The sequence below is a fragment of the Salvelinus alpinus genome, chromosome 35 (assembly GCF_045679555.1).
Source record: "Salvelinus alpinus chromosome 35, SLU_Salpinus.1, whole genome shotgun sequence".
Taxonomy (NCBI): domain Eukaryota; kingdom Metazoa; phylum Chordata; class Actinopteri; order Salmoniformes; family Salmonidae; genus Salvelinus; species Salvelinus alpinus.
This window is the reverse complement of record NC_092120.1, coordinates 8,430,947-8,450,083: the sequence shown is the minus strand read 5'-3', so window position 1 is coordinate 8,450,083 and position 19,137 is coordinate 8,430,947. Positions and strand designations below refer to the sequence as shown.

Below are 19,137 nucleotides of genomic sequence, written 5' to 3'. Positions count from 1 at the left end.
GAAAAACAAATAGGTCTGTAACGTGTTTCTATCTTAACCAGAACATATTAAAAGAATGCCCTCCCAACAGTAACAAGACATGGGAATATTCCCACATCTTTTGAAGTGTCCTTGTGTACAAGACAAACAAGTGTTCATAAAATCCCAACAGATAAACCTCAGAGCATAAAAAGGCTTGAATAGCAGTGACATACAGGCCAAGGACATCCCTTAACAGCAATCAGCAGCAGCGCACACTGTACTATACTGCCATGTACCTGAACTGTTGGCAATTGTAACATGCAGGCAGCGCAGACTCAGGCCACCATATGTCATCAACATATAAGCGGCGGGGGCGACACTGCACAGCACCGGAGGCAGCAGCGCGCCGGAACAGGCTGCAGGAGCACATCATTCAATTGATAATGGATGGATGCTTTAAAAATAAAGGATTCAGTATAGGCTAAACCATTCGATAAAAAAAATAATAGTCCTACATATTAAGATATACTGATTGGGAGACAGGATCCATAGACTACTCATTTGCATTGATTAGATGTGTATTATGCATCAATAATCTTACAGGACCAAACTGAGTCATACAATTCATCTCCACATGAAGTAACAGGTACTGCGAATTAAGGCGACATATTGCATTCCATGATGGGAATATTCAGGAATATTTCAAATAACATAGCTTATTGCATATCCCTGTTAGGCTACATTGTTTCAGAGATGTTTTCTTATCATAGGCTATGGCTCAAATTCTGAAGCAATGTCTTACATTAGGCTATAGGCCTAATCTAAATGGTCATAAATAGGGATAGGCATTGGACCGGCACTAGCCTATTCAACCTGTGTAGTCTAATGATTGCCCCCTTGTGTGACATTCTGTAGAGCAGACTGTGAAATTAGCATGGTAATGCATTATTGAAGACGTGTCCCATCATACCACCATCCCGATGATGCGCATAGTCTGTTTAATCGTTCCCCCCAATAAACGTGACAACCTAATCACAATTGTCTCACCTTTCATCTTCTTCGGAACAAGCACGCCCTGTTTTCATCCAATAAAGCCCTTATCGGATAATAATCGGCTATTAATCTAACATCTCAATATACAGGAAAGCCAACAGACACCCTCACGAGCATCTCACCAAAAACTGCAGAATTTAACCCGTCACGCACCAGGCGGCGAATTTATTTGAAGAATCTCATCACATCCACCACACGTAAGAAATATTTATCCCCTTAGCTCACTCACCTTTAAATTCACACTATCTCCTCCGTATTGACAGAGTAGGCAACGTTATAACGAGATTGTAGGAGAAATATGTAGCCTAGCCTATTGATGCATGTATTTCTCTCCCTTCTTGGCGTCACCCTCCTTCTCAACTTCGCCCCCCAAGAGCAGCACTTGACGACTGGAGCTGAACATTTGGAAGATGCTCAGAATATGTCGGATTTTGCTCTCGGTCGGAGCCGCTCGACTATTGTCGGTAAACACCGGATTCGATTGCCCCAAGCAAGGCAACGATTGCTTGTTGTTTGTCTTTTTAACTGAAGTGATTTATCTTCCTTATAACAAAACATTATAATAGCTGTATTGTGTATAGGCTATTCAGCTGAGAGGTAGGAGTGAAGGCTGAGTCGAAGGATTTAGTTCAACCTCAATATCTATGATGTATTAAAACATCCCAAAGCCCAGACTATGCCAGAAAGAAGGGACAGAACACAAATAACATTCGCCCATTGACCGCCATTAATTGGCCTAAAAATACACTTAATGAAATGGTAGCCAAAATATTATAAAACATCAAAACATATGCCATAAGAAATTTCCACCCCCGAAAAATACAATTTAACTAATCACGCATAAGTTCAGTACATAAGGTTTATTGGTCGGTAAATAAAGACACATTTAACTCCTAGACATACAAAGATGTAGATGGACGAGCAGCATTAAAACAATCAGTTCAGTCCTTTCTCTAAGATTGAAGAAATGTCCCTTCAGCAATCACAGCTAGTGAAGACAGATACCTGGTATATTCAACATTACCCTCGCATAATATACACAATATATATATGTACATTTGTTATCTTTATACAAAGGAGAGAGGATGGCTATTAATCAGTATACAGTTGAAATCGGAAGTTTACATACACTTAGGTAGGAGTCATTAAAACTCGTTTTTCAACCACTCCACAAATCTCGTTAACAAACTGTCGTTTTGGCAAGTCGGTTAGGACATCTACTGTGTTCATGACACAAGTAATTTTTCCAACAATTGTTTACAGACAGATTATTTCCCTTATAATTCACTGTATCACAATTCCAGTGGGTCAGAAGTTCACATACACTAAGTTGACTGTGCCTTTAAACAGCTTGCAAAATTCCAGAAAATGATGTCATGGCTTTAGAAGCTTCTGATAGGCTAATTTAAATAATTTGAGTCAATTGGAGGTGTACCTGTGGATGTATTTCAAGGCCTACCTTCAAACTCAGTGCCTCTTTGCTTGACATCATGGGAAAATCAAAAGAAATCAGCCAAGACCTCAGAAAGAAACTTGTAGACCTCCACAAGTCTGGTTCATCCTTGGGAGCAATTTCCAAATGCCTGAAAGTACCACGTTCATCTGTACAAACAATAGTATGCAAGTATAAACACCATGGGACCACACAGCTGTCATACTGCTCAGGAAGGAGACGCGTTCTGTCTCCTAGAGATGAACGTACTTTGGTGCGAAAAGTGCATATCAATCCCAGAACAACAGCAAAGGACATTGTGAAGATGGTGGAGGAAACAGGTACAAAAGTATCTATATCCACATTAAAACGAGTCCTATAATCGACATAACCTGAACGGCCGCTCAGCAAGGAAGAAGCCACTGCTCCAAAACCACCATAAAAAAGCCAGACTACGGTTTGCAACTGCACATGGGGACAAAGATTGTACTTTTTGGAGAAATGTCCTCTGGTCTGATGAAACAAAAATAGAACTGTTTAGCCATAATGACCATCGTTATGTTTGGAGGAAAAAGGGGAGGCTTGCAAGCCGAAGAACACCATCCCAACCGTGAAGCACGGGGGTGACAGAATCATGTTGTGGGGGTGCTTTGCTGCAGGAGAGACTGGTGCACATCACAAAATAGATGGCATCATGAGGTAGGAAAATGATGTGGATATATTGAAGCAACATCTCAAAACATCAGTCAGGAAGTTAAAGCTTGGTCGCAAATGGGTCTTCCAAATGGACAATGACCCCAAGCACACTTCCAAAGTTGTGGCAAAATGGCTTAAGGACAACAAAGTCAAGGTATTGGAGTGGCCATCACAAAGCCCTGACCTCAATCCCATAGAAAATCTGTGGGCAGAACTGAAAAAAGCATGTGCGAGCAAGGAGGCCTACAAATCTGACTCAGTTACACCAGCTCTGTCAGGAGGAATGGGCCAGGGGAGGCTTGTGGAAGGCTACCCGGGAACGTTTGACCCAAGTTAAACAATTTAAAGGCAATGCTACCAAATACTAATTAAGTGTATGTAAACTTCTGACCCACTGGGAATGTGATGAAAGAAATAAAAGCTGAAATAAATCATTCTCTACTATTATTCTGACATTTCACATTCTTAAAATGAAGTGGTGATCGTAACTGACCTAAGACAGGGAATTTTTACTAGGATTAAATATCAGGAATTGTGAAAAACTGAGTTTAAATGTATTTGGCTAAGGTGTATGTAAACCTCCGACTTCAACTGTAGATGAAGGATCAGGAGGAGGAGAGAAGAGACAGGAAGAAACAGATAAAATAAATATGACTGGGATAGGCAGTAAATGATCATGTATTTCTCTCTGTTACCTCATATTTACTTTTTTTATAAACAAATCTTTTCAGAGCATTTCTCTGCATGTATATTCTCTACCCTCAAACATAGGAATACATTTCCATATCTTGGGTTTGTTTGTCTTATCTGAGTGAATACATTCTCAACTATCTAGTCTAGTTGGTCATACAGGTGGATGTCTCCTCTCACCAGCCTTTTACGTCTGTGTCCCAAATAGCACCCTATTCCCTATATAGTGCAGGGCTCTTTTCAAAAGTAGGCAATAAGGTCCCATTTGGGATGCTGCCATTTGTCTCTTGTACATCCGAATCCTCATTCTCCCCTCTCTCAGGTGTCTAATGGTCTCCAGCCCCTCCAGGGTAGTAGTACTGTAGTTACCACTCCTCTGTGGCCTGGACCTGCTACTGTTCTCTATACAGGTGGAGGTGGGTGCTGCATGCTATCACACACACCATCACACACACACACACACACACGGGTGTCGTCTGTCTGCGGTCTCCTCTGGAACTATAATGCCTTCTCCCTGGCCCTGTAGACAGGGTCATATTCACCTATCGGAAGAAAACAGACTAAAACAGGGAGGGATTACCTGAACTTGTCCAACACTAGTTTTTGTTTTCTGTTGCATAATGTTTTGCTACAGTATGCACTAATGAATACCACCCAGGTGAATTTTGTTTTTCTGTTACGTTCTCTTCCTGCCACTGGCCTGGCCATTGGCTCCTGGCTGGGCCCTGAGTTTGGGGGCTGAGAGGACATGGGTTACCAGGTCCACTCTCTGCTGTAATATACCAGTTAGCAGGAACTCAGCACTGAGGACGGGGAGAGAAGCAGAGAAAGCAGGAGCACAGAGAGACCAGTCCTCCCCACACGATATCACTAGGGTCCGGGCCTGGGCCTTCTGAGTGGAGGGCATCTTGGAGAGGAAGCGAGCTCCGCTACAGACGATGATGTCCTTCATCTGGGCTGGCTGAGGCAACACTGACCTGGTTACATGGACCTCATATCCCTGAGAGAGGAGAGGGCATGCTCTTATTTGGAGTTTCATTTTCCCTTTTAAATTTACAAATCAGTGTCATCACTAGGGCCAGTTTCATAAACAGGAAGTAAAAAGGAAAGAATAAGATAATAGATAATAAATAGCCTGCTTGCTGCTCAGTCAGAACGGAGCTTATGGGAGAGCTGCCCATTAAACACAACCACAACATTAACAGTTAATGCAGCTTGCCTGCCCTGCCTTCTCCAAAAGACCATCTGAGACGTCTGGTCTTTATATTTAATACATTTGAAAACATTTCTAAATACCTGTTTAATTTTGTCATTATGGCGTATCGTGTGTAGATGTAATTATATATATATATTTTTAAATCTTTTAGAATAAGGCTGTAACGTAACAAAATGTGGAAAAAGTCAAGAGGTCCGAATACACTGTATGTACATATCTACCTCGTACCTCTGCACATCCATTAGGTACTGGTAGTCCTTGTATGTAGACAAGTTATCATTATTCATTATGTATCTATTATTACTTATATTATGACATGTTTAACTTTTCTATTATTTCTCTATGTTCTTTCTCTCTCCATTGTTGGGAAGGGCCCGTAAGTAAGTATTTCAGTAGTCCACACCTGTTTAGGATGCATGTGGCAAATAACATTTGATTATACAGAAACCCCTATTCTCAGGACATGGCTTTAGTGTGTCGTGTGTTTAACAGTCTATGGTGTGTAGTCGTAGATAAAAGGAGGCCATTGGGGACTGTGGATTGTTCACATATGCAGAATCATTTCTGGGTTCCTGTGAGTCATTATTTGCCTAGCGCCTGCACTCTCCTAGGGGTGTGTGTGTGTGTTGCATATTTGAATAAACATGGATGGGAGACACAAAGATAAAAGCAAAGCAGGGAGCACGCACACACACAGAGTTGGGACATTAACACACAAACATAAAGGGATGAATTGGACAGAAGGATGGAGGAAAGGAGGAGGAGAGGGTGTGTGCGTACCTGTAGTAGAGGTTGGATGCTGGCGGTCCTTAGTGATTCCTCCAGACAGAAGCTGAACTTGTTCTCCTGCTCCCTGTCCTTCACCAGGTACCTGTCAGTAGGTAGGAAACTACTCACCTTACCACACTGAGAGAGAGAGAGAGGTGTGTGAGGTGTTGTGTGGGGAAAATAGGCAGTGTGTGTCGGAGAGAGAGAGAGAGAGAGAGAGAGAGAGAGAGAGATAGGAGGTGTGTGTTGGGAGGGGAAAAGAGGCAGTGTGTGTCGGAGAGAGCGAAATAGAAAGTGCAGTAAAAAAAAAAAACTAGGCTCTGACTCCAACCACCCCATTACACATAACAGGGATATGCATTCTATTTTTACAATCTTCAGGTCATCCATCTTCACTTCCTGGTGGGGGGGCAGGGACTAACCTTATCCAGCCAATCGGTGGTGACGACGGGCACGCCACGGGCCACAGCACACAGGAACTTGACGGTGCGTCGGATCCTGTCAGTCACCAGGTGGGTCATGTCGGCCACGCCCTTCGCCAGGCTGCCCCCCAGACGAGACACCACCTTCCCCCCCTCCTCATCCACCACTCCTGTAAACAATACCTGAGAGGAGGGCCGTCAAAGAGAGAAGGACAGAAGGAGGGATGGAGAGTACGAGGCAGAGAAAGGGAGGGCTTTCAAAACCCACATACATGACTGTGCATCAGAGAGATTAAATGCTCTAACACAGACACTAAACACACACACGGACACTAAACACACACACACACACGTCCACTAGTTTACCTTGTAGGACTGCGTGGAGGCCCTAGCTCGGCCCAGTGTCCCAGGGGAGGAGAGAGAGGACAGGGGAGAGGCGGAGCGAGGGGTCTTGGCAAAAGGTGATGATTCCACAGGGGCCCTACGCTTACCTCTGCCCTTACCTGTAGGGGTCTGGGGCACCTGAAGCAGAGAGGGGTAGGGGGTGGAAGAAGAGAGAGAGGGGGAAGAGAGGGAGTGGGAGGAGAGAAGCAAAGAGAAGGGGAAGAGAGGAAGAGAGAGAGAGAGAAAGTATCATTAGTCAGTAATACAGGGTGTATTCAAACTGACAGTTATGCACATTGAACCACTTAATTCATTACTAGGGCTGTTATGCAAAGATGGCCAGTGTACTCCCATGGCTGAGGGAGAGAGAGATGTCAGTGTACTCCCATGGCTGAGGGAGATAGAGATGTCAGTGTACTCCCATGGCTGAGGGAGGGAGAGATGTCAGTGTACTCCCATGGCTGAGGGAGAGAGAGATGTTCGTGTACTCCCATGGCTGAGGGAGAGAGAGATGTTCGTGTACTCCCATGGCTGAGGGAGAGAGAGATGTTCGTGTACTCCCATGGCTGAGGGAGAGAGATGTCAGTGTACTCCCATGGCTGAGGGAGAGAGAGATGTTCGTGTACTCCCATGGCTGAGGGAGAGAGAGATGTTCGTGTACTCCCATGGCTGAGGGAGACATAGATGTTCGTGTACTCCCATGGCTGAGGGAGAGAGAGATGTTCGTGTACTCCCATGGCTGAGGGAGACAGAGATGTTCGTGTACTCCCATGGCTGAGGGAGACAGAGATGTTCGTGTACTCCCATGGCTGAGGGAGAGAGATGTCAGTGTACTCCCATGGCTGAGGGAGAGAGAGATGTTCGTGTACTCCCATGGCTGAGGGAGAGAGAGATGTTCGTGTACTCCCATGGCTGAGGGAGACAGAGATGTTCGTGTACTCCCATGGCTGAGGGAGAGAGAGATGTCAGTGTACTCCCATGGCTGAGGGAGAGAGAGATGTTCGTGTACTCCCATGGCTGAGGGAGAGAGAGATGTTCGTGTACTCCCATGGCTGAGGGAGAGAGAGATGTTCGTGTACTCCCATGGCTGAGGGAGAGAGAGATGTCAGTGTACTCCCATGGCTGAGGGAGAGAGAGATGTCAGTGTACTCCCATGGCTGAGGGAGAGAGATGTCAGTGTACTCCCATGGCTGAGGGAGAGAGAGATGTTCGTGTACTCCCATGGCTGAGGGAGAGAGAGATGTCAGTGTACTCCCATGGCTGAGGGAGAGAGAGATGTTCATGTACTCCCATGGCTGAGGGAGAGAGAGATGTCAGTGTACTCCCATGGCTGAGGGAGAGAGAGATGTCAGTGTACTCCCATGGCTGAGGGAGAGAGAGATGTTCGTGTACTCCCATGGCTGAGGGAGAGAGAGATGTCAGTGTACTCCCATGGCTGAGGGAGAGAGAGATAGATGCTTTGGGAGTCACTGAATGATATTAATTGAAATCCATTACTCTAGTGGGAAAAGACTGAGTCAGTGTATGAAGAGAGTGGAGCTGGGTGTGGACAGAAATTGAGTGCATAGCTTTTCAAAGGCTTGTCTATCAGAAGGGAGCAGATGGAGAGAGAACATTACCACAGAATTAGAGTCCAAAACAGACTCCTCTTCTTTCTTTATCTGAACCGTCGACTGCCTGCCTCGGACTTTCCTCTGCACAGTACCAGCCTCTTCCATCTTCTCACTCTGTCCCTCCATACTCTCCTCCTCTGCTATCTTTTTCACCTGTGCAGTGGAGGCTCTGCCCCTCTTTGCTGGAGTGGATGCAGGATTCTCCTCTTTCTCTCCTTCCTCTGCTGCCCTGCGTCTCCCTTCCCTCTGAACCTTAGCCTTCCTCCGGGGAACCTTGAACCCACTGTTCTCCTGCTCCTCTTCCAGCCCCTTCTTCCTCCCACCTGTTTTAGACTCCACTCCCTCTTCACTTGGAGTGTCCCCTCCTGCTGTTGTAGTGGTGGATTCAGGTGTGTTGTCTTTCTGTCCGCCTCGGCCCCGGCCTCTTCCATTCCCTCTAGGAGCGGGGGAGTCCTCGGTTACCTGGGCTGGAGTGGTTTCTTCATCTGCTACTACAGGGTCTGGCTCATTGGTTTTGTCTGTTTTCTTCTGCCCTCTAGTGGTACCACCAGCCTCTTGAGAATCAGCCTTCTCATTAATCTCAGGCTGTGGACCATAATCCTCTACTTTCTGGCTTCTCCTGCCTCTGGCTGGGGGCTTGGGGGCTGGAGGCTGCTCACTCTGCCTGTTACTGGGAGAGACAGACTCTGTTCCAGTCTTCCTCCTCCCTCCTCCCCTCCCTTTGCTCTGAGAGCTCATGCTAGCCGCGATACAGGTGGAGACCTCTGAGTTGAGGGAGCTGTGGGAGTTGGTGGAGCTGGAGCGAGAGCGGGTTCTCCTGGCAACAAACTGTTCGCTGGAGAGAATGTCCTGCACTGTGACCTCCAAAGCAGTAGGGGGAGCCACAACCGTCCCGACCAATGTCCGTCTCCTGGTGCTGTTGCGGGTGGGGTTGTCTGGACCAGGGGCTGGCTCTGTGGTGCTGGTGGTCTTCCTCCCCTGGGTACCTATGTTGGAGGTGGATCTCTCAGAGCTGACAGAGTTGGAGCGAGACCTAGTTATACTAGCTGGGACTGGTTCTGGTTGGCTGGACAGAATATCAAGTTCAGGTTGTGGTTCAGTTGTGGGTGGAACCGTGACGGTTCTCCTGGTGATTGCTCTGCGACCTCTAGTGCATGTTTTTGGCTCATTTTCGTTGTCTTTCTTTGTTTGTTTTTCTCCTTGTTCCTTCACTTGTTGTTCTTTAATAATCTCCTTTTCTTTCTCCTTGGCTTCCCTCTTTTCTCTTTCCTTCTTCTCCCTCTCCAGTTTTTCTTTCAGGTCTCTTTCCTTCATTTCCCTGTCTAATCGCTCCTTCTCTTCCTTGTTCTTCTTCAGTCGTTCTCGCTCCTGTTTTTTCATCTCTTCTCTTTCCATTTTTTCCTTCTCCAATATCTCTTTACGCTCTTTCTCCAATCTTTCATTTTCTGCTTGTTCTCCCTCTATTCTCTCTTTCTCCTCTCTTTCCACCCTCTCTCGCTCAAGCGCTTCCCTTTCCCTGCTTTCTTGCTCTTCTCGTTCCTTCCTTTCCCTCTCAAGCCGCTCTCTTTCCTCCTGTTCCCTTTCCTCTCTCTCCATCCTTTCTGTTTCTCGTCTTTCCACTCTCTCCCTCTCTAATCTCTCATATTGTTCTTTAAGTTCCTGCTCCATCCTTTCGCTCTCCTGTTGTTCCTTCATAACCCTTTCTGATTCTACTTTTTCCTTCTGCAACCGTTCCTTCTCAGCTTGTTCTTGTCTTTCCTTTTCTATTCCCTCTTCAAGTCTTTCTTTTTCTCCCTCTTTCTGTTGTTTCACACTCTTTCTTCGTCTTCTCCCTTGCTCAACCACCTCCACCTCTTCTTCTTTCTCACTCTCTCCCTCCTCAGACAGCACCTTCCCTCTCCTCCCTCTGCCTCCTGCGGTGTTCACAGCCTTCCCCTTCCCTCTTGTCTGTGTCTTTGGAGTCTCAGCACCCTCCTCTTCTTCCTCTCCTCCTCTAGCTCCTCTTCTACCTCTACTGCTGACACCGCTTGTCCCAGCCTCCGACTCTTTCCCCCGCCCTCTCTGAGCCCGTCCTTTATCTTTGGTGTCCTCCTCCTTCTCTTCCTCAGTGTCACAAGTACCCATAGGCTGAGTTTCAGCGGTGGAGATGTGGGAGCTGGTGAGGAACTCACTAGGTGGTGTCTCCTCCTCTTCTACTCTCCCTCTCTGGGACCTTGCCCTCCTTCTGGGTGATGGAGGTTTGAGTTCTTCCTCCTCATTATCATCATTATCCTCAGCAGCAGCAGCAGTAAACATGGGCTGGGTTTCAGCAGTGGAGAGGTAGGAGCAGACAGTCTGTGTCTCTTCCTCGTCTACTGTCTGTTCTTGGGACCGTCCTCTTCCTCTGGGTGAGTCTGGTTTGGCTTCTTCCTCATCATCACTCTCCTGGACTATGTCCAGAGTTTGAGCCGTGGAGAGGTATTGGTTGATCAGCACGTCACCAGTCTGGGTCTCCTGCTCCTCTTCCTCTCTGTCCCTCGCTCCTCCAGATCTCCCTCTCCTTATTGGGGTTGAGGGCATGGCCCCAACCAAATCTTCCTCCTCTTCCCCATAGGCAGACATGGGCAGGGTTTCAGTCGTATCAACATTAGACGTGGTGGGGGTCTCCTCTTCATCTTCCTCCTCTGTGTCACTGCAAGGCTGGGCAGCATAAGCCTGTGTTGCCTCCAGGACAAAGTCCACCTGCCTGTTCCTCCCGAACACCGCAGACCTCAGGCCAGGCTCCTCGCTCCCCCCTCCAGATCCATAGGTCTGGGAGGCCTCCAGGTCAGAATCCCCATCTGGGAAGCTGAATGCCTGGGTGCTCTCTGAGGCCTGGTCCCTGGCCTGGAGGTGGCTGCTGTCTGACAGACCCAGATGGAAGGAGCCTCGGCTGGGCTGCTCCTCCTGGTCCTCCCCCAAGGAAGGCTCCAGACCGTAGGGCTGCGTAGCATCCAGGGTTGGTTCCACTGGAAGGCTGCTCTGATGGCCCTGGTTCTGGGCCTCCAACACAAATGACTGGGTTTCGGCCACCACAAAGTCATCGTCCTCCTGGCTGTCTGATGCAGAGCAGGACAATGCTGCTGTAGGCCTCAGCACAGGAGGGAGAGCTGGGTCTAAGGAGGAAAGGTAGAGAGACAGGTTACAAATGAACACGCCAGTTTCCACTGGAAATGTATAATCTCTTGTCAAAGTCTATGGCTGTGTCCCAAATGGCACCCTACTCCCATTATAGTGCAGCACTTTTGACCAGAGCCCTATGGACCCTGGTCAAAGCCAGTACATTTCATAGGAATCAGGGTGTGATTTAAGATGCAAACCATACAATCCATGACTTACGTCTGAAGGGGTCAGAGGGACTGAGGAAGGCCTGAGTCTCCATCTCCTCCTGTACTGACGATGCCAAAGGGGTGGAGCACTTCTGATGAAGGCCAGGGGAACCCCCCAGGGGGAGCAGCCCGGGGCCAGCTGCCCCCTCTCTGAGCCGACCTCCAGTGTGTCCCTGGCCTGCCTCCCCTGGTCCATCCTGCTCCGTATCACTGTCCATCCTGAAGTCACTGGGCTCACTGAGGTCCGACTCCGGGACCATCCCTGCTGGGGGCCGACACCGGGGGGGTTTGGGCTCCAACCTCTCCTCCTCAGCATCTGTGTCAGCATCAGAGTCCTGAGACCTGAGAGCGATTGTCGTGGTAACAGCACCGGTTATCGTTGTTGTGGGTGATGGAAGCACGGCCTGTCGCGACGCTAACACCGCGTCCTCCGTTACCATGGCGACATTAGGAGGAGGAAGGTTCATGGTCTGTGTGGCGTCTTCCTCTAAGTCTGTGTCGCTGTCAGACCTGATCTCCAGAGGAGCAGCAGCTGCAGGTCCTACACTGGTGGGTGGATTAAGGAGCTCCGCTGTTCTGCTGCTGGCCGGAGGGGCAAAAGGGTTGTCTTCTTCATCAGTATCACTGTCCAAAAGGATCTCCTGGTGACCAGCAATCCCTGTTCTGATCCCACTAGAATCTGATTCTGGAACTGTTTTGGAATGTATGTCTGTGTCCTCCTCTTCCACATCTGTGTCAGTGTCTAGGTGGAATTCTACGGGCGGCACTGCAGGGCCAGAACCGTCTGGTTTCTCAACCGGATCGGATACGAAGGAGGTAACATTGGTAGCACTGTCCGACACAACAACATCATCATCCACGTCTGTATCACTGTCCAGGTGTATCTCTGTTTGCTGCACCACTGGGACAGAATCTACTGGTTTCCTCTCCACATCGGCTGCAGTTAGCATTAACTTAGAGTCACCGTCCATAGTATCTCCTTCCTCGACATCAGTATCACTGTCCATGTGGATCTGGCCTGGGTCAGAGTCTGTAGTAGGAGGTTCTGTTGCGTCTGGTGGCGTAACACTGTTTACAGGTGCAGACAGCCCCATCTCCTCCTCTCCCTCTACGTCTGTGTCACTGTCCATGTTAAACTTGACCTCTGACATCGGTGCAGAGGGGGTTAATCTATCTCTCTCAACTTGACTGACCTGGTTCACCAGTGACACATCTTCCTTTCCTCTTGTCCTTTTCCCAGTTTCCTTCTCTCCTAGTGCCTCTGTGCCTTCCTTCCCCTCCTCCTCGCTGTCGTCCACTATCACTTGTGCTCTTCTTCTCCTGGGATGCTTTCTCGGTCCATCCATGTCGCTCTCCTCCTCACTGAAGCTCACTACTTTCTTGGGTCTGTTTTTAGCAGAGGAGTGAGTGATGGGGCGGTCGTCCTCACTGTTAGACATTCAAGGAAAGGTGACTTCACTTTGAATACAAACACCCACTGTATACTACTATATATATTTATAGTTGAAAATATAATTCGATATTTAAGTTTTCAGTGATGATATCAGGTGTAAATGAATGGATGGATGGGAACTTTACCTCTCTGGAATGACTTTGTTTGTAGGACTGAGGAATGTAGAACAGGTGGGACTGGACATGTGGGAGTCAGAATCAGAGACTAACAGAAAAAGAGAGAGAACGAAAGAGAGCGAGGTGTAGAGAGAGAGAGGGGTAGAGAGAGAACGAAAGAGACGGGTAGAGAGAGGGAGGGGTAGAGAGAGAACAAAAGAGACGGGTAGAGAGAGGGAGAGGTAGAGAGAGGGAGAGAAAGGAGAGAAATAGATATTTACAAAACACTGCAACAAAGCTAGATCAGATTACAGCAAATGAAACAAGAAACATAATTTTACCAAAGTACTTTCCCCGTTTGTCTCTCCGTCCCTCTCGATCTCCGTCGGAGTCAGACTCAGATTCAGGCACCAGTGTCCTCTCAGGCTGTGTGGGGGTTTGTTCCAACAACAGGGGTATGGCCCGAGTTTGACCCTTTCCACCCAGCTCAGTCAACGATGGTGCCCCCATCTCTCCATTGACTCCTCTACCCTCAGTCGGTCTCTCAGTCTTCGGTGTGCCAGTCTTTCGTCCCAGACCATGGCCAATAGGGCTTCCTCTGAACTGGGCCTTCCTGTCTGGCCCTGTCCTCCTTCCCCTTCCAGAGTGTGCGTTGATCGGGTTCTGCATGTGCCCCTGTCCCCCCCTCTGGTCCACAGAGACATACTGGCAGGGGATGTCAGCTATTACCACACACTCTCCCTCGGTCAGAGCGTAGCGGACGTGAGGGGTCAGTTTGGTCCGGCCCTTCCTTGTCCCATTCATGCTCCCCAGGTCCCACACGAAAGCCTCTGTCTCCATGGCGGCAACGTTGCCATGACAACGGTTGCCGTGAAACATTGAGATGGAGATGACGGTGTGTTGCTTGGATACGGAGCGGGCCACGAGGGGCAGGGAGCAGGAGTTTGGGTTTCGACCCAACACATTCTCTCCCTGGTAGAGAGGCAACTCTGAGAGAGAGGGGGAGGGGGGAGTATCAATAAAATACTGCTTTTAGCAGCAAATATAAACATGTCATAAACTAACATAATTTAATGAAAACTTTGACAAACAAGTTTGTATATTTTTATATATAATTGTTTTCTTTTTTTATTTAACCAGGCAAGTCAGTTAAGAACAAATTCGTATTTACAATGAAAGTGGGTTAACTGCCTTGTTCAGGGGCATAACAACAGATGTTTACCTTGTCAGCTTGGGGATTCGATCCAGCAACCTTTCGGTTACTGGCAAAACGCTCTAACCACTAGGCTACCTGCTGAATATCTCAAATCTTGTGTTGATGAAACAAAGTAAGCGGGAAAGCAATGCATGCAACAAAATGCCAGCACTGCGAGATATTGTACAAGTCTAGGAGTATTTGTAAAGATTAAAATATTATAGAAAGGCTGGGGACATAACAGGGCTCTCTACTCACCAGTCTCTGAGATGTGTTCATTTTTTAACACCCTGAGTTTGGCCAGTGGCTCTCCTCGCTTCTCTTTTCGCATCTCTCCATCCTCCTCCTCTGACTCTTCCAATATTGAGTCATCGATCAGCTGTGTTGCCTCCATTCACCCTTCAATCTAAAATCAGCCAATGGGACAGAAAACATGGCAGTAAAACAGTAATTAGTTTGTCAGCTAAATTGTTTTATCGGGATGCACTGGCTGGCTAACGTTAGAAGATAGTTATCTAGCTAGCAAGCTAAGTTAGCAGAACGTTTCTAAATTTGACTATGAATCACTTACCATAAAGAACACATTTTTTATGGATATTCACTTTTTCTTTAAAACAGCAGACTTACAGTGCATGCTTTTCGAACATTGTGCATTTCCGGTAGAATATCTGCCCGCCTTTGGTGGGCGGGTTCATAAGATTATTGGTCGAAACGGCTGTCAGTTATGCTATTTTTTGTGATGATTGGGTAAAATGAACCTCGATCATGATAATTAAGGATTTGATTGGACATGAATGTTATGACTTGGGCTTACTTGGCGCATCGGGTGACTCGAGAGTTGACATAAGGACCAATGGAATGGTCTAAAATGTTCAAACTCCGCCTACCCTGGATACCCGGCATGCAATACAAATTCGACAATTTTTTACCGCGCTGGATAGACAAAGGGGCGTGTATCTCCACTGAAGCGCCTTTTCCCCTTTCGGAGCGGTCCAATGAGATTTTACTTTTATTATAGGAATAGGAGTGAATCTTTCCATTATTATTCGGATAGTTTGGGATCCAGTATCATTGGCATCAGTGTTTACACAGCCATTTCCCCTCTCTAGTGTCTGTTCTGTTTCTTTTATGAACGTGTAGTATTTGAATGCATTAAACTGTGTATGCATTTCCCAACTCATTAATGTTCCCTTATGTTGTTTCATTTTATATTATAACAATTGAATGGGAAGAGTAAGAGCAAACCATTCTTAAATATACATTTTCTGGCTATTGCACCAATACTAATATAGGCCTATTCTATTGTGTTCATGAATATTCATAGTTTTGTTCCATTTTGAGGCAGTTCAACCCTTATTGCTGCACTTAATCTTATCCAGATGCTACTCTGTTGTCATAGCGGGGAATAGCGCTGCTTTGGGCCTGTAATCAATTTAACCTTGCGCAATACCCTAGATGCAGTTGCACCTCTAAAAACGAAAAACATTTGTCATAAGAAACTAGCTCCCTGGTATACAGAAAATACCCGAGCTCTGAAGCAAGCTTCCAGAAAATTGGAACGGAAATGGCGCCACACCCAACTGGAAGTCTTCCGACTAGCTTGGAAAGACAGTACCGTGCAGTATCGAAGAGCCCTCACTGCTGCTCGATCATCCTACTTTTCCAACTTAATTGAGGAAAACAAGAACAATCCAACATTTATTTTTGATACTGTTGCAAAGCTAACTAAAAAGCAGCATTCCCCAAGAGAGGATGGCTTTCACTTCAGCAGTAATAAATTCATGAACTTCTTTGAGGAAAAGATCATGATCATTAGAAAGCAAATTACGGACTCCTCTTTAAATCTGCGTATTCCTCCAGGGCTTAGCTGTCCTGGATCTGCACAGCTCTGCCAGGGCCTGGGATCGGGAGAGACACTTAAGTGTTTTAGTACTATATCTCTTGACACAATGATGAAAATAATCATGGCCTCTAAACCTTCAAGCTGCATACTGGATCTTATTCCAACTAAACTACTGAAAGAGCTGCTTCATGTGCTTGGCCCTCCTATGTTGAACATAATAAACGGCTCTCTATCCACCGGATGTGTACCAAACTCACTAAAAGTGGCAGTAATAAAGCCTCTCTTGAAAAAGCCAAACCTTGACCCGGAAAATATAAAAAAACTATCGGCCTATATCGAATCTTCCATTCCTCTCAAAATTTTTAGAAAAAGCTGTTGCGCAGCAACTCACTGCCTTCCTGAAGACAAACAATGTATATGAAATGCTTCAGTCTGGTTTTAGACCCCATCATAGCACTGAGACTGCACTTGTGAAGGTGGTAAATGACCTTTTAATGGCGTCAGACCGAGGCTCTGCATCTGTCCTTGTGCTACTAGACCTTAGTGCTGCCTTTGACACCATCGATCACCACATTCTTTCGGAGAGACTGGAAACCCAAATTGGTCTACACGGACAAGTTCTGGCCTGGTTTAGATCTTATCTGTCGGAAAGATATCAGTTTGCGGGCCTCCCGGGTGGCACAGTGGTCTAGGGCACTGCATCACAGTGCTAGCTGCGCCACCAGAGTCTCTGGGTTCGCGCCCAGGCTCTGTCGCAGCCGGCCGCGACCGGGAGGTCCGTGGGGCAACGCACAATTGGCATAGCGTCGTCCGGGTTAGGGAGGGTTTAGCCGGTAGGGATATCCTTGTCTCATCGCGCTCCAGCGACTCCTGTGGCGGGCCGGGCGCAGTGCGCGCTAACCAAGGTGGCCAGGTACACGGTGTTTCCTCCTACACATTGGTGCGGCTGGCTTCCGGGTTGGAGGCGCGCTGTGTTAAGAAGCAGTGCGGCTTGGTTGGGTTGTGCTTCGGAGGACGCATGGCTTTCGACCTTCGTCTCTCCCTAGCCCGTACGGGAGTTGTAGCGATGAGACAAGATAGTAATTACTAGCGATTGGATACCACGAAAATTGGGGAGAAAATGGGATAAAAAAAATAAAATAAAAAGATATCAGTTTGTCTCTGTGAATGGTTTGTCCTCTGACAAATCAACTGTACATTTCGGTGTTCCTCAAGGTTCCGTTTTAGGACCACTATTGTTTTCACTATATATTTTACCTCTTGGGGATGTTATTCGAAAACATAATGTTAACTTTCACTGCTATGCGGATGACACACAGCTGTACATTTCAATGAAACATGGTGAAGCCCCAAAATTGCCCTTGCTAGAAGCCTGTGTTTCAGACATAAGGAAGTGGATGGCTGAAAACGTTCTACTTTTAAACTCGGACAAAACAGAGATGCTTGTTCTAGGTCCCAAGAAACAAAGAGATCTTCTGTTAAATCTGACAATTAATCTTGATGGTTGTAAAGTCGTCTCAAATAAAACTGTGAAGGTCCTCGGCGTTACTCTTGACCCTGATCTCTCTTTTGACGAACATATCAAGACTGTTTCAAGGACAGCTTTTTTCCATCTACGTAACATTGCAAAAATCAGAAATTTTCTGTCCAAAAATGATGCAGAAAAATTTATCCATGCATTTGTTACTTCTAGGTTAGACTACTGCAATGCTCTACTTTCCGGCTACCCGGATAAAGCACTAAATAAACTTCAGTTAGTGCTAAATACGGCTGCTAGAATCCTGACTAGAACCAAGAAATTTGATCATATTACTCCAGTGCTAGCTTCCCTACACTGGCTTCCTGTTAAGGCAAGGGCTGATTTCAAGGTTTTACTGTTAACCTATAAAGCGGTACATGGGCTTGCTCCTACCTATCTTTCCGAGTTGGTCCTGCCGTACATACCTACACGTACGCTACGGTCACAAGACGCAGGCCTCCTAATTGTCCCTAGAATTTCTAAGCAAACAGCTGGAGGCAGGGCTTTCTCCTATAGATCTCCATTTTTATGGAACGGTCTGCCTACCCATGTGAGAGACGCAGACTCGGTCTCAACCTTTAAGTCTTTACTGAAGACTTATCTCTTCAGTAGGTCATATGATCGAGTGTAGTCTGGCCCAGGAGTGTGAAGGTGAACGGAAAGGCTCTGGAGCAACGAACCGCCCTTGCTGTCTCTGCCTGGCCGGTTCCCCTCTCTCCACTGGGATTCTCTGCCTCTAACCCTATTACAGGGGCTGAGTCACTGGCTACTGGTGCTCTTTCATGCCGTCCCTAGGAGGGGTGCGTCACTTGAGTGGGTTGAGTTACTGACGTGATCTTCCTGTCTGGGTTGGCGCCCCCCCTTGGTTTGTGCTGTGGTGGAGATCTTTGTGGGCTATACTCGGCCTTGTCTCAGGATTGTAAGTTGGTGGTTGAAGGTATCCCTCTAGTGGTGCGGGGGCTGTGCTTTGGCAAAGTGGGTGGGGTTATATCCTTCCTGTTTGGCCCTGTCCGGGGGTATCATCGGATGGGGCCACAGTGTCTCCTGACCCCTCCTGTCTCAGCCTCCAGTATTTATGCTGCAGTAGTTTATGTGTCGGTTGGTTATATCTGGAGTACTTCTCCTGTCTTATCCAGTGTCCTGTGTGAATTTAAGTATGCTCTCTCTAATTCTCTCCTTCTTTCTTTCTCTCTCTCGGAGGACCTGAGCCCTAGGACCATACGTCAGGACTACCGGGCATGATGACTCCTTGCTGTCCCCAGTCCACCTGGCCTTGCTGCTATTCCAGTTTCAACTGTTCTGCCTGCGGTTATGGAACCCCTACCTGTCCCAGACCTGCTGTTTTCAACTCTTAATGATCGGCTATGAAAAGCCAACTGACATTTATTCCTGATTATTATTTGACCATGCTTGTCATTTATGAACATTTTGAAAATCTTGTCTCTCTCTA

The 19,137-nt window shown here is 47.1% G+C and overlaps 2 protein-coding genes across 5 annotated transcripts in view; both read right to left on the bottom strand.

Moving 5' to 3' along the window:
- LOC139564153 (uncharacterized) overlaps positions 1-1,442 on the bottom strand; it is a 41,746-nt gene extending 40,304 nt beyond the window's left edge. The window contains exon 1 of one of the 2 annotated variants that reach the window (XM_071383382.1): positions 1,244-1,442. Coding sequence is in view for 1 of the 2 variants with exons in the window: in XM_071383381.1 (XP_071239482.1) it covers positions 1,009-1,015 (7 nt within the window). In the remaining variant the exon portion in view is untranslated. Of the gene's footprint in view, positions 1-1,008; positions 1,153-1,243 lie in introns of those variants that run through there. The other variant, XM_071383381.1, reaches the window with a different exon arrangement.
- A 417-nt stretch (positions 1,443-1,859) lies between these two features.
- On the bottom strand, positions 1,860-14,984 carry LOC139564192 (mediator of DNA damage checkpoint protein 1-like). Of its 3 annotated transcripts, none has more exons than XM_071383461.1 (10): positions 14,897-14,984; positions 14,584-14,731; positions 13,472-14,119; positions 13,161-13,239; positions 11,593-13,010; positions 8,242-11,369; positions 6,605-6,760; positions 6,239-6,421; positions 5,829-5,954; positions 1,860-4,832 (listed from the first exon to the last, which is right to left on the bottom strand). In XM_071383461.1, the coding sequence occupies exons 2-10, from the start codon at positions 14,717-14,719 to the stop codon at positions 4,509-4,511; spliced, it is 6,198 nt and encodes a 2,065-aa protein (XP_071239562.1). In that variant the 5' UTR covers positions 14,720-14,731; positions 14,897-14,984; the 3' UTR covers positions 1,860-4,508. The 3 variants fall into 3 exon arrangements, with proteins under 3 accessions (XP_071239562.1, XP_071239564.1, XP_071239565.1); XM_071383463.1 differs by having other exon boundaries at positions 6,605-6,751; XM_071383464.1 differs by having other exon boundaries at positions 4,696-4,832; positions 5,829-5,919.
- Positions 14,985-19,137: the final 4,153 nt, after the last annotated feature.